Consider the following 21,260-nt stretch of genomic DNA (forward strand, 5'->3'; position numbering starts at 1 on the left):
TTTTGAAAAACCGTGGTATCTGTTAAACATATATACCACAGTTTTGCTATTATTATATACCACACCACCTATTGTCACGGTTGTATAACAGTGGTAAATATATTTATACCACACTTAAAAACAGTGGTATAAGTGTCATTCTGTAGTAGTGATGATAGACTTAAAAGCGACCTTGTCGAGTATCTATGGAGCATTAGGGGTGACCGACATTGATTGTTGTAATCATCTATTAGTTATCTTTTATTTATTTATTAGATAATTAGAGTAACTCTAGTAGTATGTAATAAAAGGGTGATATGTAATAGTTATCTTTTATTTATTTATTTTTATTTTATGTTTTTGCAATCATGTATTAGTTGTCGTTTTATTAATAAAAATTGTAATTCATTTGCTAAATCAAATGAAGTAAATTCTAAATCACACAACATAATAATAACCACACAACATATCACACAACATAATAATAATCACACAACATATCAAAATGATCAAATGAACAATTCTAAATCACACAACATAATAATAATCATCATACAACAACCTCCTAGACTATTCTACATACGCCTCCTCTGCCGTGAACTCCTCCTCGATCGTTCTTGTCTTTGAACTCTCTGTCTGTCCATCTTTGTGATGAACTCACCCCTTGTGCGATCAATCGAGCACAGTAACTCATCAATCGGTGTTGCAAATCGTCATAATCCACATGAGCCGGGAAAGAAGTCTCTCTCTCAACAACCGTGGGCGAATACCGAGGAGCATAAAGCCATCATTTACACGAATGCTTGTCTCATATCTCATGCGTAGGTCATCCTGAAATAATTATTCATTAATAATTTATGACATTTTCATAATAAACCAAAATAATAAAACAAAACCAATAAAAATAATTACCAGAGATAGATGTCCAAGGTCAGGCTCTAACTGTACGACGCGAGTGGCATCAATAGAAGAAATGGGCTGGTAAATCGTCTGGCCACTCGGATCGCTCAAACTGAAAACCCAAGGCCACTCTGACTGAGGGGGATCTGGTGCTGGAACAAATGTGTGCATAGGCACAGGTCCATGCTGAAACGTCGGCTGTGACGGCTGGCCAATCTGGAATTCACGTCTGACACCCAAATTGCTAACCGTATGAATGTTGCCTGTACGACCTACAGCTGGGAGCAAATGACCAATAGACACCCTAAACCAGTAACGGTAGTACTGCTCATAAGTCTGCAATGTAACTAGGTCAGAAGCCTGTAGCCAAGTCCAATGCACGTTACTCTCGATGACTTGCTCTAAGGTCATGTCCTTAGCCTCTGATACATGGGTAGGCGGATCAGGAGGGATACCAAAGCATGGTGTGAGCTGTCTGTAACATCTATCCCCTAAATACCACTCCATATCACTCCCACAAGTGAATACCATCCTCCTATGAGAAATGAACAATGCATATTTACAGTCATTCGCGCCGATGTGCATAGATGTCCTCCAAGGCCTCCAAACAATAGAAGCATGTGTGCTAAGCTTGATCTGGGTTCGGATAGAAGTTATGTTATGACTGATCTCACTGGTCAGACGAGCTCGACAAGGTCCGTGCCAAGCCCTGAGCCTAGGCCTCTCATCGGTATACTCTGTGAGGATAGGATTTGCAGCACAGAAATACTCATAAAACCATACCTCTAAGAGAATGACAAACCCTCCCATCTGGGGACTACTGACAACACCAGTCTGTCGAGAAGCCCTATCTAAACAACGCAACAAATGACAGTATATGGCTCCACCAAAATCAATACCGCCCAACTCATGCAAGTGCTAAAAGTTAGCTAGATATCCCAAGTTAATCGTGGAATGGCCAGAAGGAAAAAAGAAGACACCCATCAAATACATATAGAAAGCTCTTACATACTCATCAACATGTGCTTAACCATCATCGGAATCAAGTGACAAATAATCTATCAAAAACTGCAATCCTGAATTAGTAGTCAATGGTGTAATGTATGCAGCCTTGATACCATAAATCCTAACACCAGCACTGTCATATGACTCCTCGGTCAGACAAGGGAAGAAAGTCATCATTTGGGCATAACTCTGGAATTCAGTGCTACATCTCAACGGATTACCTAATCCTATACTCAAACCAGATATCATGCAAAAATCTAATGGAGTGAAGCCCAACTCTCCCTGAGGGAAGTGAAAAGTATGTGTACTATCCCACCATCTCTCAACTAAACCATTAATAACTCCCTGAATGTCAGTCTTATTGTAAGGGATGTCAACTAGATGAGCAAAGGGAGTCGCTAAAATTGCATCTCTAACATGGTCAAGTGCACCGACTTTCTTAATATCATCCCACCACGTCTTAAGCGCACGTGGAGTGCACCGAACCCGATACATAACACATCTCTGATGTACGCAAAATGAAACTAAAATTAAAAAAATAAAAATAAAAATATACGTATTGAACTACTAAAATTAACTACTACTACTACTAATTTATGAAATTAAAATACATACTTGTTGTTCAAGAACAACTCTTGAGACATGCCTATCATGAAACCTCTTAGACACCGGCCTAAGATGGCTGAAATCAATAGCCTCCGCAGGAAATTCAAAATCGACTTGCTGATATTGAAGCAGCAATGGATCGTCAGCCTCAGCTCCTTGATTTCCAGCTCCGGAAGTGGTTGGTTCATCATCTAGATCACCACTGGGATTATCCCAAACGTATGCACTGTTTTCTTCTTCCTCACCGCCACCACTCCATCGTGTTTGGTTATTATAGACGGATTCGTCGTCGGAACTCATTTTTTTCCTATTAACTAAAGTGACTGAGTTGAAAAAAAATTTGTAAAATGACAAAAGTCCGACTGTCGCGCGACATTATATAAAACATAGCACGCGACATTAGTACTGGCGTGCGCCAGTACCACTATCACGCGACAGTGATATTGGCGCGTGCCAGTACTAATGTCGCGCAGGGTGGGCCTACAATAAATTTTGCAACCACCTAGAGTTGGTCAAAATTTGCTACCAGATTCTGTGGTCGCATTCTTCAAATTTGAAGAGTATGCTACCACCACCTAGAGATGCTCTTAAGAGTCTTAAATTTTCAAACAGTAAGTTTGAGTCTTGAGAGCAATGGCATCGATATCTTAGTGAAGCCTTTATAGTTTATACGACTACTAGTACACTGGCACATGTCTTTTTTTGGTCAGTGGCATTATCGTAGTTGTTTACAAAAACTGATGGCAAGGTGCTAAATCACATGTGGCGGTCAGCTGGTTTGGGCCAGGCAACCACAAAAATCCAATTTTCAGTCAGTGACAATCTCATAGCTTTTTTAAAAACTGATGGCAATGTGCTAAAATGAGAGAAAAACGTCTGAATTTCACTATAGAAATTAACGGTTTTACCCCTCCCTCATCTATACTATTATATAATACCCTTTTGACTTTAATCGTAATAATTGAATCCATATAAGGGTATAACCGGAAAGATCCACTGTTCACCGAGCTATTCTCTTTAAAGTAGTTAGATATACCAGGGCTCACACAAAAACAGTTTTGGGAGATCGTGATTAGTTTTGGTTATTTTTATTTTTATTTATTTTTTTAAGCATGAAACAAATAAGGAAATCGTGACCACCACGAAATCTTTTGTGAAACCCCATTTTTTCCGCCCTTTGTGAAATCGTGGTTTTGTATCGTGAAAAAAACTTAGAAACAAAGGCAGGAGACTGTAACCAAAACCTAGACTTTGTACTCTAGCATCCTAAGTTCAATAACTTCAAAGATGACCAGCTAATGTCAAAACAAGAAATGCGACTCGCACCCCTGCCTTCCTAACCGGTTACTCTAAACCTCCCCCATGTCAGCCCAACCCATTTAACATTTTTAGGTTTTTATGAAATAAACTCTCTGTTTTTGCGAAAGTCATAAAATCTTGGTCTACTTCTAAATTTCAAATGAGATTTATTTCCTTTTTTACCCTTTTTCTTTTCCAGCACACAACTTATCGTTTTGGGGGTTTTATTCTCACCATTTTTAACCAACAATGACACAAAAAAACACACCGATTTCAGCTCGGAGTTGAGTTCTATTTTCGCGATTTGATCTCTTCATTCTCACATCATTGAAGAATAAGGTTCAACATGAGAGAAATCTTCTTCCTTAACTTTTGTTTTAACCTCTTTTCAATACATTTCTTTGAACTTCAGATTATCCTCTTTTCAATCTTCTTTGTTATTTTAATTTTACTTCTTCTATATCTTTTTCATTAGATTCATGCCATTAAAATTTAAATTGGAGATATTATCATGTTTTAAATGCTGAAAATACTACATACCTATGTAAATATAGATTTACAGATATATGACTGCTGAAAATACTGCATATATACCTATGTAAATATAGATTTACAAATAAATGACTATGTAAAAATACATTTACATAGATTCATCAATTTTTCTTTGTTGTTTTTTGCAAATGCAGACATGGATGAGACTGCTCTTTTTGTTATTATCTACGAGACACAAATTATGAGTGTCTGTGTTGGGACTAATGGTATAATTGGTGATTTGAAACGTACAATTTATAAAAAGTGGTCTGACCTTACTCCATTGTCTACAAAACTTTCTTTTGCTTCAATTTGGTTAAAGTTTTTGATATGATACATTATTGATAACGGCATCGTTGAGAGAATTTTTTGCCTTGCGTGACGCTGGTTCTAGTTCCAAAGTCTCTCTTCGGGCTTCTTCTTGTACTTCTACAGATTTGGTTGCTAGTTATCTTGCTGGAACGTCACTTGCCTATCACTGCAATGGTGGACAAGATCTGTGGGAAAATTATGAAAATGATGTTTGATCGGCGGGAGTCGTCTAGGAGTTGGACTACTATCTTATGTCCGTCTATGGAAACTTTATTGGCTGAGAGGATCGAGGTGGGGAGAAGTTGGGTGGTTCTCAAGTTAAGAGAGGGTATTTTCATGGTGCATGCTACCCATATTCACTTGGTTGACTTGAATAGAAGTCACTTCTCTTGTAATTGGTGGAGAATCGAAGGATTCCCTTGTGCGCATGCACTGCGCTCCATTTTGGCTGATGGATTGAATGTTTATATCTACTATGATAGCTTATTTTATTCTCAGACATTTCGTGATAGTTATTCAAGAGTTATAGTACCTGTGGAGAACAGTAAAATACCTGCTAAGATACCAAATGTGTCTGATTTACTACCTCCGGATCTGAAAATGAAGATAAGGAGACCAGATAAGAAACGGAAGCAAAGCATGGGTGCTACAAGAGGTAGGCAGAAGAACAAGCTCCCTTGCTATGGCTACAGCAACCCAAAAGTGGACTCCGCTCCTACAACATGCTCTGCACCGATTCAATTATCTATTCTTTGATGGTTGCTCTTATATAAAAGCAAGATGTAGATGAATTTGCATTCTTTGATCTAGTATTTGATGTTGCTCGTATATAAAAAACGAGATGTCGATGAACTTGTTTTCTTTTTTCTGATGTTGGATTTTATATGTTACGTTTTTTAGTTGGAGATTTTTAAAACAGCTAGTCAAAAGAGGTTTTGTATTACTATGTAATGATATTTTTACATAGTAACTTTTGGGAATAAAATTAGGCTGACACCTGACAGAATATATGTAAATGTTTTTTTTACATAGTCATTGTATATGTAAATCTATATTTACAGTCACTGAAGCTATAAAAACTTAAATTTACATAGTAACTTTTGGGATTGAAAAGTTCCTGACACCTGACAGAATATATGTAAATGTATTTTTACATAGTCATATATATGTAAAACTATATTTACATAGTCACTAAAGCTATAAAAACTTAAATTTACATAGTCACTTTTGGGATTGGAAATTTCCCGACACCTAACAGAATATATGTAAATGTATTTTAACATAATTATATATATGTGAAACTATATTTACATAGTCATTGGAGCTATGAAAACTTAAATTTACATAGTAACTTGATATGTGAAAATTTAAATTTAGAAGAGTGTGTTTACAAGTCTGCAACACAAATAAGAAACTATGCATGATAAATTGTTTTCACATAGCATTTCTTTAAAATTGACCAATCTAACATCTGATAGAACGAACTCATGTAATTTTATACGACCTGTTAAAATGTATTTTTACACAATAGATTACTACAACTAATATCCGACATAACTGATCTATCTAAATTTAAATTTACACAGTAACTTGATCTGTGAAAAGTTAAATTTTCATTGAGAAAACAGATCATAACCTATGCAAAATTATTTTTACACAATATATTTCTGAAACAGAACAAACCCAACTGTTTTACCAACTGAAAAGATAAAACAGATTCCCATTACATCATTTACCAACAACACATTAAGCCAAATCAGCATTTTTACATCCAGAATTATAACAATTGTAGTCATTACATCAAAGATCTAATAACAAATCCACCAAGAACTAATTAAACAAAAATCAACTCATCATTTCTTATATTCTTCTTTTGGATCCCATGTTCATTGTTGGGATATGGTCAGCTCTAAGCCTTTTCTCAAAATCTGCCACAAGATCAAACGTAGGTAATGTAGAAGCTCTAAAGGTCTTGTACAACTTATTCTCGTTTGCCTTCTGTTACAATGAGAGAAAACCAACTAATAACAAAGACTATCTATGCAAAGTTTAAAATGGCATAATTGAATTAATATGCAAATTTAAAAGTGTAGAGTAAAACTACTATGCAAATTTAAGAATGCAAAGTAAAACTACTATACAAATCTAAGATTACAGAGTAAAACTACAACACAAACATGAAAATGCAACGTAAAACTACTACACAAATTTAAGAATACAGAGTAAAACTATCACCACACATTACACAAATATGAAAAAGCAGAGTAAAAACACTACGCAAATTTAAGAATGTAGAGAAAAAACTACTACGAAAATATAAAAATGCATAGTAAAATTAACTACTACATACACAAACATAAAAATTCAGAATAAACCTAAACTTGAAATTGCGAAACTATGAAAACTATAAAATACAGAGTAAAATCATTAAACAAATGTAAATTCGTATTTACAAACTAACTCGCATATAAAAATTCATTTTTTCATACAAATTTCTAAAAATAGGATTAAAGGTTGAAGATTCTCACCAGATTTGGTTTGTTTGCTATAGTTTTTAGAGCAACCATCTTCTCAATTTCATCTCCATCTCTTCTAGAACTTGAAAGTTTGATTTTTTTTTTTTCGTTTAGATTTTCAGTTTTTTTCGAAATTGTAAAGTTCTTCATTTTCTCTTTTGTTGATGATTCGTCCACTTTATTCTTCTGAACTATGTGAATTTAGATTTGCATGAGAAGATATTTCAAATCTAAAAAGCTAGAAAGAAGGAAGTGAGAAGGAAGAGAGAAAATAGAAGGATTCACGGGTTCACGGGTCTGTTAAGTGGGGGGTATTTTTGTCAATTTCCTATTTTCTTAAAAGCATGGAGGTTTTGTAAGTTGTTACGATTTGAGGGGGTTTTAATGGACCGGATTTTTAACCAGGGAGATTAAACTCAAATCCGGCATGTCAAAAACATACTAAATACGTATCGACTTTGACTAAATCAAACCATAATCAGTGTGTATACATGAACCACATCTATAATTTGTGTCGCTTTTGTATGAAACAAATGCTTATGATTGTCATAAATTCTGATATACACCATATGTGTGACAATATTTACAATCAGTGGCGGAGCCAAGAATTTCCTCCATGGGGGCCTAGTGCGAAGTCACTAGTAAAAACAAGTCGACAAATAAGTAAAAAAAATAACAACTGTAACAACATTAACAACTTATAAAATCAATACTTTGTATTAGAAAGGATCACCCAACAAACGAAAATGAGTATCATATCGATTGTATATAAATAGTATAAACACAAAATAAATAAAAATATTTTTCAACTCTACTAACCTAACAACTCACAATTGCCCTCAACGATGTGAAGGACCCATCTTTTGGAAGCGTTGAACGATTGCTTCATCATCAATGCTATCAAATATGTCTCATTCTATGTATGTAACTAAACAATCTTTCAACCATTCATCTCCCATTCGGTTGCGTAACCGATTCTTTATCATGTGCATAACAAAAAATGCTCTCTCTACAGTGGCGGTAGCAACATGCAAAATTAGTGACAACGTCATCATCAAGAACACAAGTGGATAGACAATATTTTTCTTCGTCTCTACCATCTTCTTAGCAAGTTCACTAATCCCTTTTAACTGTGAAAATAGATGGTTGGAGCACACATCAACAACATAATTATCTAGCTGATCTTGAAAGGTCATGAGATCAATAGGTGAAAAATCACTAGGATAAAATTCAGCAAGACGTATTAAACTCTTCTTATCAAAAGCAAGGAAGGAATCACTTGGATTCAAGCAAGCAACACAAAGAAGTAATTCACACTTTGTCAAACCGACTATTTAACTCACGAAGCTGCCAGTCTATACATTTGTAGAATAAATCCACACGATAATAATGAAGATTTGTCATATCTTCAACATTATGTCGTGATCGTCCCCTTGCTATGAACTTTTCTTCCATGTTAGGTATGGAGATAGTATTTTTAGCGGAAAAAGAAGATACATCAGCCATAAGCATAACCCATTCATCATCTCTCATCCTTTGCAGTCTTTCCTTGGATACTTTAACTAGTGTCATTGCATTGACAATATCTTGATCACTTTTTTGCAATGCTTTTGATAAATCATGAGTAATTCCCAGTATCTTTTTCATTAAGTGTAAGATGAAAATGAAATCAAAATGTTGCAAAGAGCCTAACAAAGCGGATGCTTCTCCTCTTTGTTCTGAATTTAGACCATCTTCTACCACAACCTCAAGAACTTCAATGACTGGAGGAAACATGACAAGAAAGCGGACAAGTGTAGCATAATGCGAACCCCAGCGTGCGTCACCAGGCCGTTTCAAACTAATCTCTTGATTGAGACCCTGTCCACTTGGAAGTTCACCAGATTCTACTTCTTCAAGAACTTTGTTATTGTGGCTTTCCGTAAGAATTTCTCGAAGTTTACAGGAAGCTGCGCAAGTATTCACAGCACTAGAAACCAAGTTAAAGAACAAAGCAATGTGGTGTTATTTTTAGCAACAACAACTAGTGCTAATTGAAACTGATGGGAGAAACAATGAACATAGAAGGCAGATCCATTATCCTTCAAGATGATGGCTTTGAGACCGTTGAACTCACCTCGCATATTACTAGCTCCGTTATAACCTTGACCATGCAATTTTGATATACACAGTCCATGCTTGCAAAAAAGTGATTCAAGAGCCACTTTGAGAGATATGGCACTAGTTTCTTAAACATGCATGAACAATTCCTAAAAAATGTTGAACCAAACATCCATGAATATCTACAAAGTGCAAAACAACAGCCATTTGTTCTTTAATTGATATGTCTCGAGATTCATCAACTAACACAGCAAAAAAAGAATCTCCAAGCTTTTTAAGAATGGCATTTGAGGTTTCCACTGCAGCGGAGTTGACAATATCTTACTGAATATCAGGAAAAGTCAAGGTGACATTCTTAGGAGAATCTCGTATAGCAGTCTTAATAGCATCATTGTGATTGGCTGTGTAGTTCAAGAGCCCAAGAAAAATTCCAGGATTACTTGAGGTTGGTTTCTCGTCATGACCTCTGAATGCTAATCCTTGTCGTAGAATAAATCGACAACAATCAATCACTGCTTGCAAATGAACTCGGTAGTCCCATTGAGCTTTCTTTGATTGCCTATTAATAAAAGTTTGAATTTCTTGTTTCTGATTTAGTAAAGCTTGCCCTTTCCTATATGCGACATTGTGAGCACTATTGTGGGTATGCGTGCTCTTTAGGCTGAAAAGGACCCTTTTGTAGATATGCTCGTCGCACAAATTCTTGCTTATTATGAGGATAATCTGTGATTCGATGTCGTAACCCAGGATCCGAAAGAAGATTTGTATGATCAACTTCTACACGACTTCGCTTTAAGGTATGTTGCTCTTTAATGACTTGATTGAGGGGAGTGTTTTCTAATACCGTCGGTGTCGTCGGTAATTGATTAGGATTCGACTTCTTTATAAGGAATTTATCCATAGCTGTTATTCCTTCAATGCTACGTGAGAGATAGGAGATGTAGAGAAGGGTTGCGCCCAGCTGCCCAAGCGAAGCCAAGATGGCTAGCACACTTAGCAGTTAATATAAACAAATAATGAGAGTAGGCCAGATAATCACAGGAGCATATGAGAATAATTCCCAAAGACCATTCTTCGCCAAACTCTTTGTCACAGCCCGAATTTCTAAACAATTAAAAAAATGAATATTTGAAATATAAATATCTCAAACATCACTATATTCAATTGTCTAAAAAACCCAGGCTATGACGGGGTGACTACTACACATGTCAAAACCTAAAACCCACATCATAAATAATCTTAACAACAAAAACTCCAAAAAGTCTCACTTCCATTCAAAAATCATCAATATAAAATTCTAAGAATAACAGGTCCTCAACATCTTATTCTCATTCCATATGAATATGAAACTACGCTATTACATACTTCCAAAAAGAACAGACCTAAAAATATAAACTCCCGGTTGCTCCGGACAAGAATCCAAAATCACCGCTTAATTCCATCGCTTTCCACCTATGTTCCCAAGAACACACCCACGTTGCCAAAACAAAGCAAACATGGGTCAGCAAAATGAAATTTGCTGGGATGAGTAGACTAACCACAGATAAACATTATCATACTTTAATTATCCAAACAACACTTTAACTCTATCATAACCTGATCATTCTCAGCTTGGAAGACAGGTAGTTCCGTCATCTCAACCGGCATAGTTCTTCCCAAGCAAAACTTCTATTATCTTAACTCATTCTAATATCTCGTTTTAATATCTAAATACCGGAATTAAAACTTACCGATATTCACTGCTGTATAAGGGTAGGACCGCGTCCCTGCACAAAATGTTATTAAGTCCTACCCTCCTGCAAAAGAAAGTTAGAACTTGCATATAACGTATGTAGATATCCTATGTATTCCAAAGTAACCCAAACACTCGCATAATCAAATAATACAACTAACCCGCAAGGCGAATACCTTAGTTCCTCTCTAGGGCAGTCTAAACAATCTGGTCATTCATGGCACATTCAATGAATACCCGGGTCATTCATGACACATTCAATGAATACCCCTATATAACGCTAACGGGCCATTTATGGCACATTCAATAAATGCCCACCTAACATATGACATCAACATTCATAAAACTCAATTATGAAATTTTAGGCGTGGAGAGTTCTAAAAGAGTGCGGTAAATTTATTTACGCATTATTGAACTTTATTTTATATATCATTTCAAAGAACGAATGAGTATCTTGATAACTGTATTTTTTTTGTTTACGCGTTATTAATTTCATGGATGTCTAAGTGTCATAACGTTGCATATAAAACTGAAATATCACATAGTATTTAATACACGTACACAGGTATATTTAGAAAAGTCCTAGCCTAAGTCAAACAGGCTAATAGTCCTAGACTTGTCCTAATAGACCGAATCATAATTTTAGGAAAAGTCAAATTTTCGGGTCAATTGGTCAAAATCAACCCTGGTCAAAGTCAAAGTCAAAGTCCACTCTGGTCAACAGTCAAAGTCAGAGTCCACTCTGGTCAACAGTCAAAGTCAGAGTCCACAACTCTTCTAACCCAAAGGCCCAAAGTCTAATACAAAAATCCAAATTTGAAAATCTAACTAAAGCCCATAAGCCCACGATTTTCGGGCCCAAGCCCAAACTCGAAATCTACTGTTCATCATCTTCTCACCAGTTACCACCACCACCAGCTCGCCACCAAATTCCGATCTTCTTCCACCCTCATCCCAGCGGTTTGAACCCTTGTTAAAAACCATATAACATTAATAAAAGCAAAAGCTCAATTCCCTAAATCGATAACTCATCATCAAAACTAGATCTGGTTCAATCCGCCATTAACAACCTGTTTCAAGCTCCCACCACCACCATTCGCAGCCCTCACACACACTACATTAGCCAACAAACATAACCTAACCCATAACCACCACATCATAACATTTAAAGATTCAAAATCTTTAACAGTACCGATTTCTATGGCTGTCGCCTCCATTAACGCCGGTGCAAGCTTCCACCACACTCAAACAACCAAACCGACATCAACACTAACTAACAGTACAATCATAATTTTAGCAAAACAATCAGTCAAACAAAACAATTAATAGGACGTCTGGGGGTTCTGAGGATTGACGCCAGAAAAACAGTTTCAAGGCTTCGACAACCTCCCGAACCCACACTCTCCATCCAACCAAAACAGAATACCTAAAACGTCCAGTTGAGTTATAACCAGCAATCACATTTACTACCCTCATTTTTTCATATATACGTTTATTCAAAGGAATATATGCAGTTAACACTACACAGTATATCGTACCGACTAAACCATCGTCATGCGAACAGTATCTCGTATCATGAAATCTACGGTAGACAAAAAATAAAACAAATATAAAATATCTACTCACTGTTTATAAACCGAACAGCGAGAAAAATCCTGAAAGACCGAAGTCAACTGTTGCGCGAAAGGATGATCTTCCTCGTTCAACACCTTTTCTTCTTTCAGTAAAACTCCATCTTTTTTCCCAAAAACTCTACGTGAGAAAACCCACCGAAAAACAAGGACAACACTTATCCATTTGTTTACGGGCTTTATCCGTAACTGATAATTATCCTCTATCCATTATCTATTTTCATTATTATTATTATTATTTATTATTATTATTATTTATAGGAAAAGCAAATAAAATACGGGGTGTTATACTCTTGGTACTTCTTCATACAGAGAGACATCATTTCATAAATTGATATTTGAAACAGAAGGAACTCTACTTACCCACATTTTCATTATTGTTTTTTCTAGAATCTAGCTAACAGTAGCTATAAAATCTCTCTATCCAGATCTCTGACAAACTCTCAATGAATAAAATTTAACCATCTATAAATCTAAGTATCTAAAACAAGTGAAGCAAAACAAATGAAGAATTATCGCAAGAGAATTATGATTATTAAATGTCGAAATTTGGAAAGAAAGGAAAACCTCTAGTAGTCTAGTTTGTTATCTCTTGGGTCAGGAGAGGTGTGTTGCTGATTGTGAACAAACTCACGCCGACTTTTACATGAACCCGACTGCTCTCCAAATATCTCATTCCAGGTGGGCAGGCCTAAGCAATTAGTTTTTTTTTTGTTCAATTGTGGACTGTGTATGTGGGCCTATTCTGTAGTACTAGTATATATATATACTAGCAAATATGCACGTGCTCTGCACTTGGATGAAAAACAAAACTTATTGATGAGAATGCGATCATAGTTTAGTTTTTTATTATTATTTTTTGTGAAATTATGCAAGTATATACCTACAGGTTATAACTCACATTAGCATTTTGAAATTGGCATATGGGCTATGGCATATATCTAAACAAAAGTATAAGGCAAGAGTATTAATTAATAGACTTAAAACCCAAATTGTGGCTTATAGATATGAGCACAAAATCACAATAATATTAAAGCAAAATCAACAGTAGATTACAGATAATAGGCGGCTTTGATGCCTATATACACCATAAGTTAAACTCAGTCCAAAATTGTTTACACTACCAATTTGTTGCCCTGTGTATTGAGAATTTGCTATTTCAAAATGGATGAAAGAAGCCTATATAATTAACATATAATCATGTACATGAATCTCATAGGCTTTGTGTTCATGCCTATGATTATACCAAAAGCAAAAAAATTCCAAAGAAAAAATGACCTTGAAAATTTATACCTATATATGGATAATCAAGTAAACACCACCATATCAATCAATCAATAATGCCTGTGATAACCTAGCATTGAGTATTAATTAACTCTTTAGTTTGCAAAGAAAAACCTTATATATAGATCACATATCGAACTAAACTGTTTCTAAACCATCGATTAAAAGAAAAGAGGCATCTACCTAAGCATTTGCTCAGGGCGCGCCACTTTCTCCCAAAAAAATATAATACAGCTTGTACTCGCACAAATTCCAATGCGGTATAGTGTATACTTGTATAGAAAATGACCTCTGAATTTGGACTTGCATTCTTTGCAGTCATTGGAAGTGCAAAATGGTATTGCCCGCCCAATCAATATCTACTTGAATTTCCTGCCCTATTGGTACCACCCTACAATACTCGACATTCAAAAATTATAAAAGAGATTTCAGAAACATTTAACTACACAATTTAGCTTCAAAGCTAATTAGGACAAACCCTCAATGAGAAGAAAGTCCCCGTGAGACTAATTTTGGGGGAATGGATATGGAAAATGGTGATAAATACATTAAGTGCATCATTACTTGAAAATGTTCATAACATGTAGAAGCTAACGAATGATGATATATACGGTATCACACCTAATAAGAAACTCTGTATGAGCAGTACTTACCTTGTCCCTTTATCAAGCAGGATACCAATGTAAGTTTTATAAGACAACATGCATCCCAAGAAGATCTTTGTTCGAGTGTACCACCATAGCTTCCATAGAAATCACTGGACACCTTAATGAACTCCTAATTATAATAGCTTACATAAAGCCAACTCCCATTCTCTATGGCAACCACCCTATGGGAAACCAACTGTAGCCACATTCTAGGTCTAAGTTTGCGTACCACCTTGTAAAGTGTTTCTGCACGGCGAAAGAGAAGTTTTTAAATTTCCAAACGGTATACTGAAATGCCATACTGGTAGTTAGAGGAAAATGAAAGGGGATGTTAAGCTGGCTTATGCAAATTGAATTAGGCTATGTGCGACAACAAAATACCAACCTTCTTTCTTTAGCGGCAGTCTCGAATACAACAATGGGATCTTTAGAGAATTCATTAAGAGTAAAACTTCCAAGTTAAGTGCATTCGACTTAAAGAGCGGGACTTAAAGAGTTTGCAATGCACTCAAATCCAGTCTAATATTAACTTATAATAACACCTGAGAATGAGTTTCCACAAATCTATTAGTCTAAGTCATAACAGAGAACCAAGACCTTAAGATTTGTTTTTAATTAGCAATGTTGCTTGTTTTCAGTCCATATCCACACCACCTTTGGTTGTCCTTGCTTGTAATTATTCTCATCAACTTTGGAAACATCACAAATTCACAACAAATTATTCCTTTATGTAAATTCGCTTGATATTTTTTACGGGGTTTATAAGTTGTGATTAGAGTTGCAGTGTGAACCTATCTACTCCACCCCCTATTTCCTACAACTATTATTAATTAAGTGTGGAAACTTATTAAATGAAATGAATTAAAAGAACCCGTAAAACAAAAAGAACCTGTTGTAGTGATCAGAAGAAACTAATCAAGATTGATAAGAACGAGTTACTACAAATGAAGGTTAAGAATTGGATCGAATTGAAAATAAAGTTTGTTAATACAGAACAGTATCAAATACAATTGTCTCTCTCTCTCTTGTTCTTGTTTTTACAGATTGATGTAATGATTTTCCCATGAATGAATCTCCTCCTTTCCAGTCCTTTTATAGTACTTTGAGAATAGTTTTGTCCAATCACTTCTTGCCGCGTGTCCATCCTCTTCTTCTCCCTTCTTTTTCCCTCCTTAAACCTACAATGTACAAACTTATTTACCAATTATCGATATATCGCCATATTCGGGCTGGAATATCGGGGTGACGATATTTTCCCACGACATCGCCCCCTCTCGAAATTTTCAAATTTTAATCCCAAAAAGTTTGAATGTTTCGAGAACCAAAAAACAAATTTCACCACTTTCAAATTCAAAAAATCAAGCGGTTACAGCTGTTGACAGCCCAGTTGCATCGAAATTACAAACGCCGTATTTCACTTTCTCTTTCCTCATTTTAGAAATTATAAAAACCTTTTTTCACTTTCTCTCTCTTCACTTTTATAAACAAGCTTGAGAAAAAACCATCAAAACCCCACCACCATTAACGTCTTCAGAAAAGCTCCGTTTTGGATGTCCTTGCTGTTGCTTTCAACAAATCTCTGCACAATATCAGGTTAGCAGTAAAAAGTAACTTAACATGCTATTCCTTATTCCGACTTTAATGTTTGCTAAACACATTTTAACTGATCTCGTCATCTTCTTTTTCCAGATTATTCTACTTAGGGTTTAGGCTTTGAGTGTTTCGATATTACCTGTGTGTCCTTATACTAATTAGATCTTGACTTATAATCTTTGACAATATGGCTAGAAGAAAAACTTGTGTTAACTTTACATGCACTCTCTCGAAACAATCCTGGCTTCGACATCAAGAACGTTTGCGTTTGAGCCACAGTTCTTCACCTCGAACCCCGACATTATCATCTTGTGATCTCGATACGCGTTTAGTAAATAATATATTATATACTTATACTAGATATAGCGATAGTGACTCAGATAAAGGATATAATTCTAATAGAAAATTTATTGTTTTTAGTGATACCGACATGTCGACCGAAAATATTGAATCTGCAACTCGACGCAACTCGTCCTCTTCATTTTCGTCATCCCAAAGGACCGAGACTGACGAACCAGAATGGCATGCCTCGTATCTTGCTAATGGTCTATCCTGCCATCCTTTCGAGGTTGCGGATTCAAACACCGATCGCGAAATTATGGACGATCATAACATATGGAGTAGTGGCTTGAACCCTTGTTTTCCAAAAAGACCCAACTTATACATAGTTAAAGCTGCCTACCAAATACCCGATTCTGTCCATCTTCGACATTATGCTGGAAGTACAAAAGGAACTCGATGCCAAAGTGGCGAACTCAAAACCACCATTATTACTGTTGGGCAACTGGCTGTCGGTTTGCGTCTTCCCTTATCTAACCTCGATAGAGAAGTATTGAATTATCTGGCCATTTCTCCTGGTCAAGGCACCGGCAATTTCTGGAGATTGCTGTATATTTGTAATTTCTATAATTCTCATCTTGAACCCGATGTCCAGCCCTCCAAAAGAATTCGTCTCATCGATATCCAAAAACACTATTCTTTTCTTGAATGCAATGAAAAGAACAAATATGGTATAAAAGAGCCTAGTGGCTATATTTATCCCAAAAAACGAATGAACCGCGCCGGTATTATAAGGATAAACCGAGACAGTGATTTCAGATGGCCATTATACCCTATCATTGTATCTGGGTAATGGGAGTCATCTGCTTCGATAGCTGTTCTATCCTTGGTACATCCTGTTTTTAACATTAACGGTACGTTATCTTTCGACACCCTATCCCTCCTCTATCTCGAACCTTTTATCTGACTGGTCTACCGTTGCGACTTTGTTTCAGTGCCTAAATCCGCCTCGATGAAGAGTCTTAGAGAATTTACTAGAGTAACGGATCTTCTAAAAGGCAACGAAGAAGAAGTCACCGCTCGAACTGGTGTTGATAAATATGGCAATCCTAAATTGACCATTGATCTTCCGGATATCAATAATTATGTCGCTCCTTTATACTTCTTAAAAAATACCGTCCTTCGAGGTCAAGATTCTTTACCTCCCCAATCTGTATGCCATGTAAAACTACTCCATGTCCCTTACAGCCTTGCTCCTTTGAAAAAATGCTTAGAAAAACTTTTGATTCCACTGAATTACCTGCTAATACTCCTCGATGTTATTTTGAATATATGCTTAATGGTTTTACAATGACTGAAGATCTTTTTCCACAGATCAAACAAGAACTTCCCGATTTTTATAATTATCCTATTTTGAACGATGTATTTGATCACCACTGCTTATTGTTCACAGATATGGCATCTCGCATTCCCCAAGTTCCATTCAACTCATCGAAATCTCTAGACAAGTTTCTGCTCAAGAAAAACCCAACAGATGGCAGTTCTTCCCAAGCTCCCACTTCTTCCAAAGACAAAAATACAGACACTAGACTTGCTTCCAAAAAGAGAAAATAACCTTGCCCAATTCCAGCACCACCAGCCTCGAAACCCAGCAAAACTACTAAAACTTCTACTAACCCTGCGCCTGTTAATCTGCCCTCCAAATCTTTAACTATTCCAGCCACTACAAGGACTACTGCTTCCAATTCTTCTTCTTCCACTGGTGATTTCGAGGTTAAACTTGTCCTTCGAGATCAAACCAGAGTTCCCAAAAATGCTTCTATGTTATCTGAACCTCCGATACTAGGACTCGGAGAAGCACTTGTGTTAAATACTATACTTCCTCGAGATAGGTCAGCCATGTCTGAAATCAGCATAGATGAATGATTCCAACTTCTGTGTTCTTCTATTGAAAAAGTAAGTATCTATTATTCCCCTTACTCTTATCTTAATTTACTTATTCCATATTTATTAACTATATCTCCCTCCCAGGTACAATGAAATGGCTAGCTTTCGCCGTTATAGAGAAGAGAACCATCAATTGAAGAAGGACAAGGAAAATCTTCAACTATCTCTTGAGAAAGTTCAGAAAGACCACACTAACGAGATGAAGAAATATCTCGCCGAACACACAGTGCTGCACCAAAAAGCGCAAATCTCTTTTGCGGCTATGGAGAAAGAACTTGCTCAAACCAAAACCTCCATCGCTACTAAAATAGCTAAACGGGCAGCTGAAAAAATTGACTTGGAAGCTGAATTGGAGAAAGCCCATTCCCAAGTGGCTGCCTATGCTGCAAACATGGAATACTGTGTGGACACCATGAAAAGCTTCAAGCGATTTCTTCCTGCTGATGTCATTAAAGAAAAAAGGCTTGATTCTGATAACGAGAGCGAGCTGCCCTCCGACATTGGTGCACCAGATGCTGATAATGATGATGTGGATTCTATCCCTCTTGCAAATGAGGCTGTCGAGACAGAGATATCTACTCCACCTTTTAATCCTGACTCCCTCGTTAGTACTCCTAACATTTTGAATGATCCAAATATTCGAGCTGGCCTCAATACCCTTCTCGAGATGAAAAAGCTTGATACAAACCCCAACGAGATCTTGACCCAACTCTAGTTTCCTTGTCTCAAAGCTTTGTGATTGTAATATTGATACAATGATCTGGCTAATTTTTGGAAATGATCTTGATGTTTAACATTGAATATTGATGCTGGTTAAACTGCTTTTGAAACTGTTTAACACTCCTTTTGAATTATGGAAAATATATCTTTTTGCTTTTTATAATCTCAATTTGGATGCACCACATAATATTTATCATACTTAAATAGAAACAATATCAATTTCGACACCACTTCAACTAACAATCAATATTGATACTTGAGATATATCTGAATTTAAAAAATGAGTCTCGATACCACTCCAACTAATGTAGTATCAATAATTATTAATGCTTTGAAAAATAAAATTAGATTTTCGATACCACTCCAACTAAAAACAGTATCGATACTTAGTAATACTTTGAAAATTTAAATTCGATTTTCGATACCACTCCCACTAAAAGTAGTATCGATACTTAATAATACTTTGAAAAATCAAATTCGATTTTCAATACCACTCCCACTAAAAGTAGTATCGATACTTAATAATACTTTGAAAAATTAAATTCGATTTTCGATACCACTCCCACTAAAAGTAGTATCGATACTTAATAATACTTTGAAAAATCAAATTCGATTTTCGATACCACTCCCACTAAAAGTAGTATCGATACTTAACATATATCAAATTCAATCTTCGATACCACTCCAACTAAAAGTAGTATCGATACTTAACATATATTTTGATTTTAAAAACGAGTTTCGATACCACTCCAACTAAAAGCAGTATCGATACTCAACATATATTTTGATTTTAAAAACTAGTTTCGATACCACTCTAACTAAAAGCAGTATCGATACTCAACATATATAACTTTATTACTCTCTGCCATGCATTTAATATAGCAAATAAATATTCTTTTGACCAACAAAGTGCTATCTAATAGGCTCAAAAACCAACATTGATTGAACTAAACTATGTTATTAAAGCTTATCTAATTAGCATTCAAACTTCTAACTATCCTGCACACAAACAACGAAGAAAAAAGCTTTTTCGTACCACCTCCTCGTTTCATGCTCGCCTACTATTAATACTCCTCTTTTTCATACTAATCAACATTAAACACTCTTGTTTGTACCAACTCTTTCTCCTATAAAAACCCTTTAAAAACTTGCTTTTTTACATATCTCTTTCAACTTCCTTACTGACTATCTTAGAGAAAAAACATGACTTCTACCTCCCTCTTCCTTATTATTCTGGCCATTTTTATGGTTTAACCGATCATTCTCCTCCAGATCACTGGTCTGATTGTCACACCACCGACCTTTCTGATGATGAAGAACATACATAAAAAGAAGCTGAAGAAGAAGAAGAACAAAATAAAGAAGAAGAAACTGAAGAAGAAGAAAATAAGGACGAATATGACGATGAATGGTTGAGAGATTCACATTGCTATGACCATGCTAAAGATAACGATAATGATGATGAAGAAATCAATAGCATTGATGATGATGAGGATGATGGTGAAGATGGTGATGATGAAAATGAAGATGAAGAAAAGGATGATGATAATGATGAAGATGATGATTAATCTTGTTTCCTATATTTTAAGCTTTTACTTTGACCTGTAATAGGCTGCTTAGCCTACCTTTTTTCTTTTTAATGAAATCTTATTGCACTATCTCTGATACTATCTTCCTTAATTATTAATACCTGCTTCTGCTTTCGACATAAAAAAAATGATGCCGACATTCGACAGTCGACATCAACATTGCATTAAGATATTATTTATAAAAACATACCTTACTTCCTCCGTATTTTAGTGTCGACCACTCAACACCACATATTCCATATTTTCTGCACTTGCATTGCTGCTCAAAACTGGATTTTATTAACCTGAACTCACATTTCTGACAAGAACAAGATTTTATTAACCTGGTATCGAGATGAGGATCTACAAATAACTAGGATTTTTTTACCCAAACTTGACATTTCTGCTAAGAACTGGATTTTATTGACCTGAACTCGTATTTCTGCCAAGAACAGGATTTTATTGACCTGGTATCGAGATGAGGATCTACAGATCACCAGAATTTTTTGACCCGAACTTGACATTTCTACCAAGAACTGGATTTTATTGACCTGAACTCGCATTTCTGCTAAGAACAGGATTTTATTGACCTGGTATCGAGATGAGGATCT

At 35.8% G+C, this 21,260-nt stretch overlaps 3 protein-coding genes across 3 annotated transcripts; all 3 read right to left on the reverse strand.

The window, feature by feature from the left end:
* Positions 1–672: 672 nt before the first annotated feature.
* Positions 673–1,979, reverse strand: LOC147514480 (uncharacterized). Its single transcript, XM_086592597.1, has 2 exons — positions 892–1,979; positions 673–810 (listed from the first exon to the last, which is right to left on the reverse strand). The coding sequence occupies exons 1-2, from the start codon at positions 1,687–1,689 to the stop codon at positions 673–675; spliced, it is 936 nt and encodes a 311-aa protein (XP_086448723.1). The 5' UTR covers positions 1,690–1,979.
* Positions 1,906–2,790, reverse strand: LOC147514481 (uncharacterized). Its single transcript, XM_086592598.1, has 2 exons — positions 2,500–2,790; positions 1,906–2,388 (listed from the first exon to the last, which is right to left on the reverse strand). The coding sequence occupies exons 1-2, from the start codon at positions 2,788–2,790 to the stop codon at positions 1,906–1,908; spliced, it is 774 nt and encodes a 257-aa protein (XP_086448724.1).
* Positions 2,791–8,459: 5,669 nt separating this feature from the next.
* Positions 8,460–9,271, reverse strand: LOC147514482 (uncharacterized). Its single transcript, XM_086592599.1, has 2 exons — positions 9,202–9,271; positions 8,460–9,097 (listed from the first exon to the last, which is right to left on the reverse strand). The coding sequence occupies exons 1-2, from the start codon at positions 9,269–9,271 to the stop codon at positions 8,460–8,462; spliced, it is 708 nt and encodes a 235-aa protein (XP_086448725.1).
* Positions 9,272–21,260: the final 11,989 nt, after the last annotated feature.

The sequence above is a fragment of the Coptis chinensis genome, chromosome 2 (genome assembly GCF_015680905.1).
Source record: "Coptis chinensis isolate HL-2020 chromosome 2, ASM1568090v1, whole genome shotgun sequence".
NCBI classification, from domain to species: domain Eukaryota; kingdom Viridiplantae; phylum Streptophyta; class Magnoliopsida; order Ranunculales; family Ranunculaceae; genus Coptis; species Coptis chinensis.

Bases quoted from the DNA above. Each gene is read 5' to 3' on its own strand.
- LOC147514480 (XM_086592597.1), bottom strand. From the start codon at position 1,689: ATGGGAGGGTTTGTCATTCTCTTAGAGGTATGGTTTTATGAGTATTTC. The intron at 811-891 runs GTAATTATTTTT...TAATTATTTCAG, and splicing joins ACCTTGGACATCTATCTCTG to GATGACCTACGCATGAGATA.
- LOC147514481 (XM_086592598.1), bottom strand. From the start codon at position 2,790: ATGAGTTCCGACGACGAATCCGTCTATAATAACCAAACACGATGGAGT. The intron at 2,389-2,499 runs GTATGTATTTTA...TGCGTACATCAG, and splicing joins GAGTTGTTCTTGAACAACAA to AGATGTGTTATGTATCGGGT.
- LOC147514482 (XM_086592599.1), bottom strand. From the start codon at position 9,271: ATGCGAGGTGAGTTCAACGGTCTCAAAGCCATCATCTTGAAGGATAAT. The intron at 9,098-9,201 runs GTTTCTCCCATC...ATACTTGCGCAG, and splicing joins ATCTGCCTTCTATGTTCATT to CTTCCTGTAAACTTCGAGAA.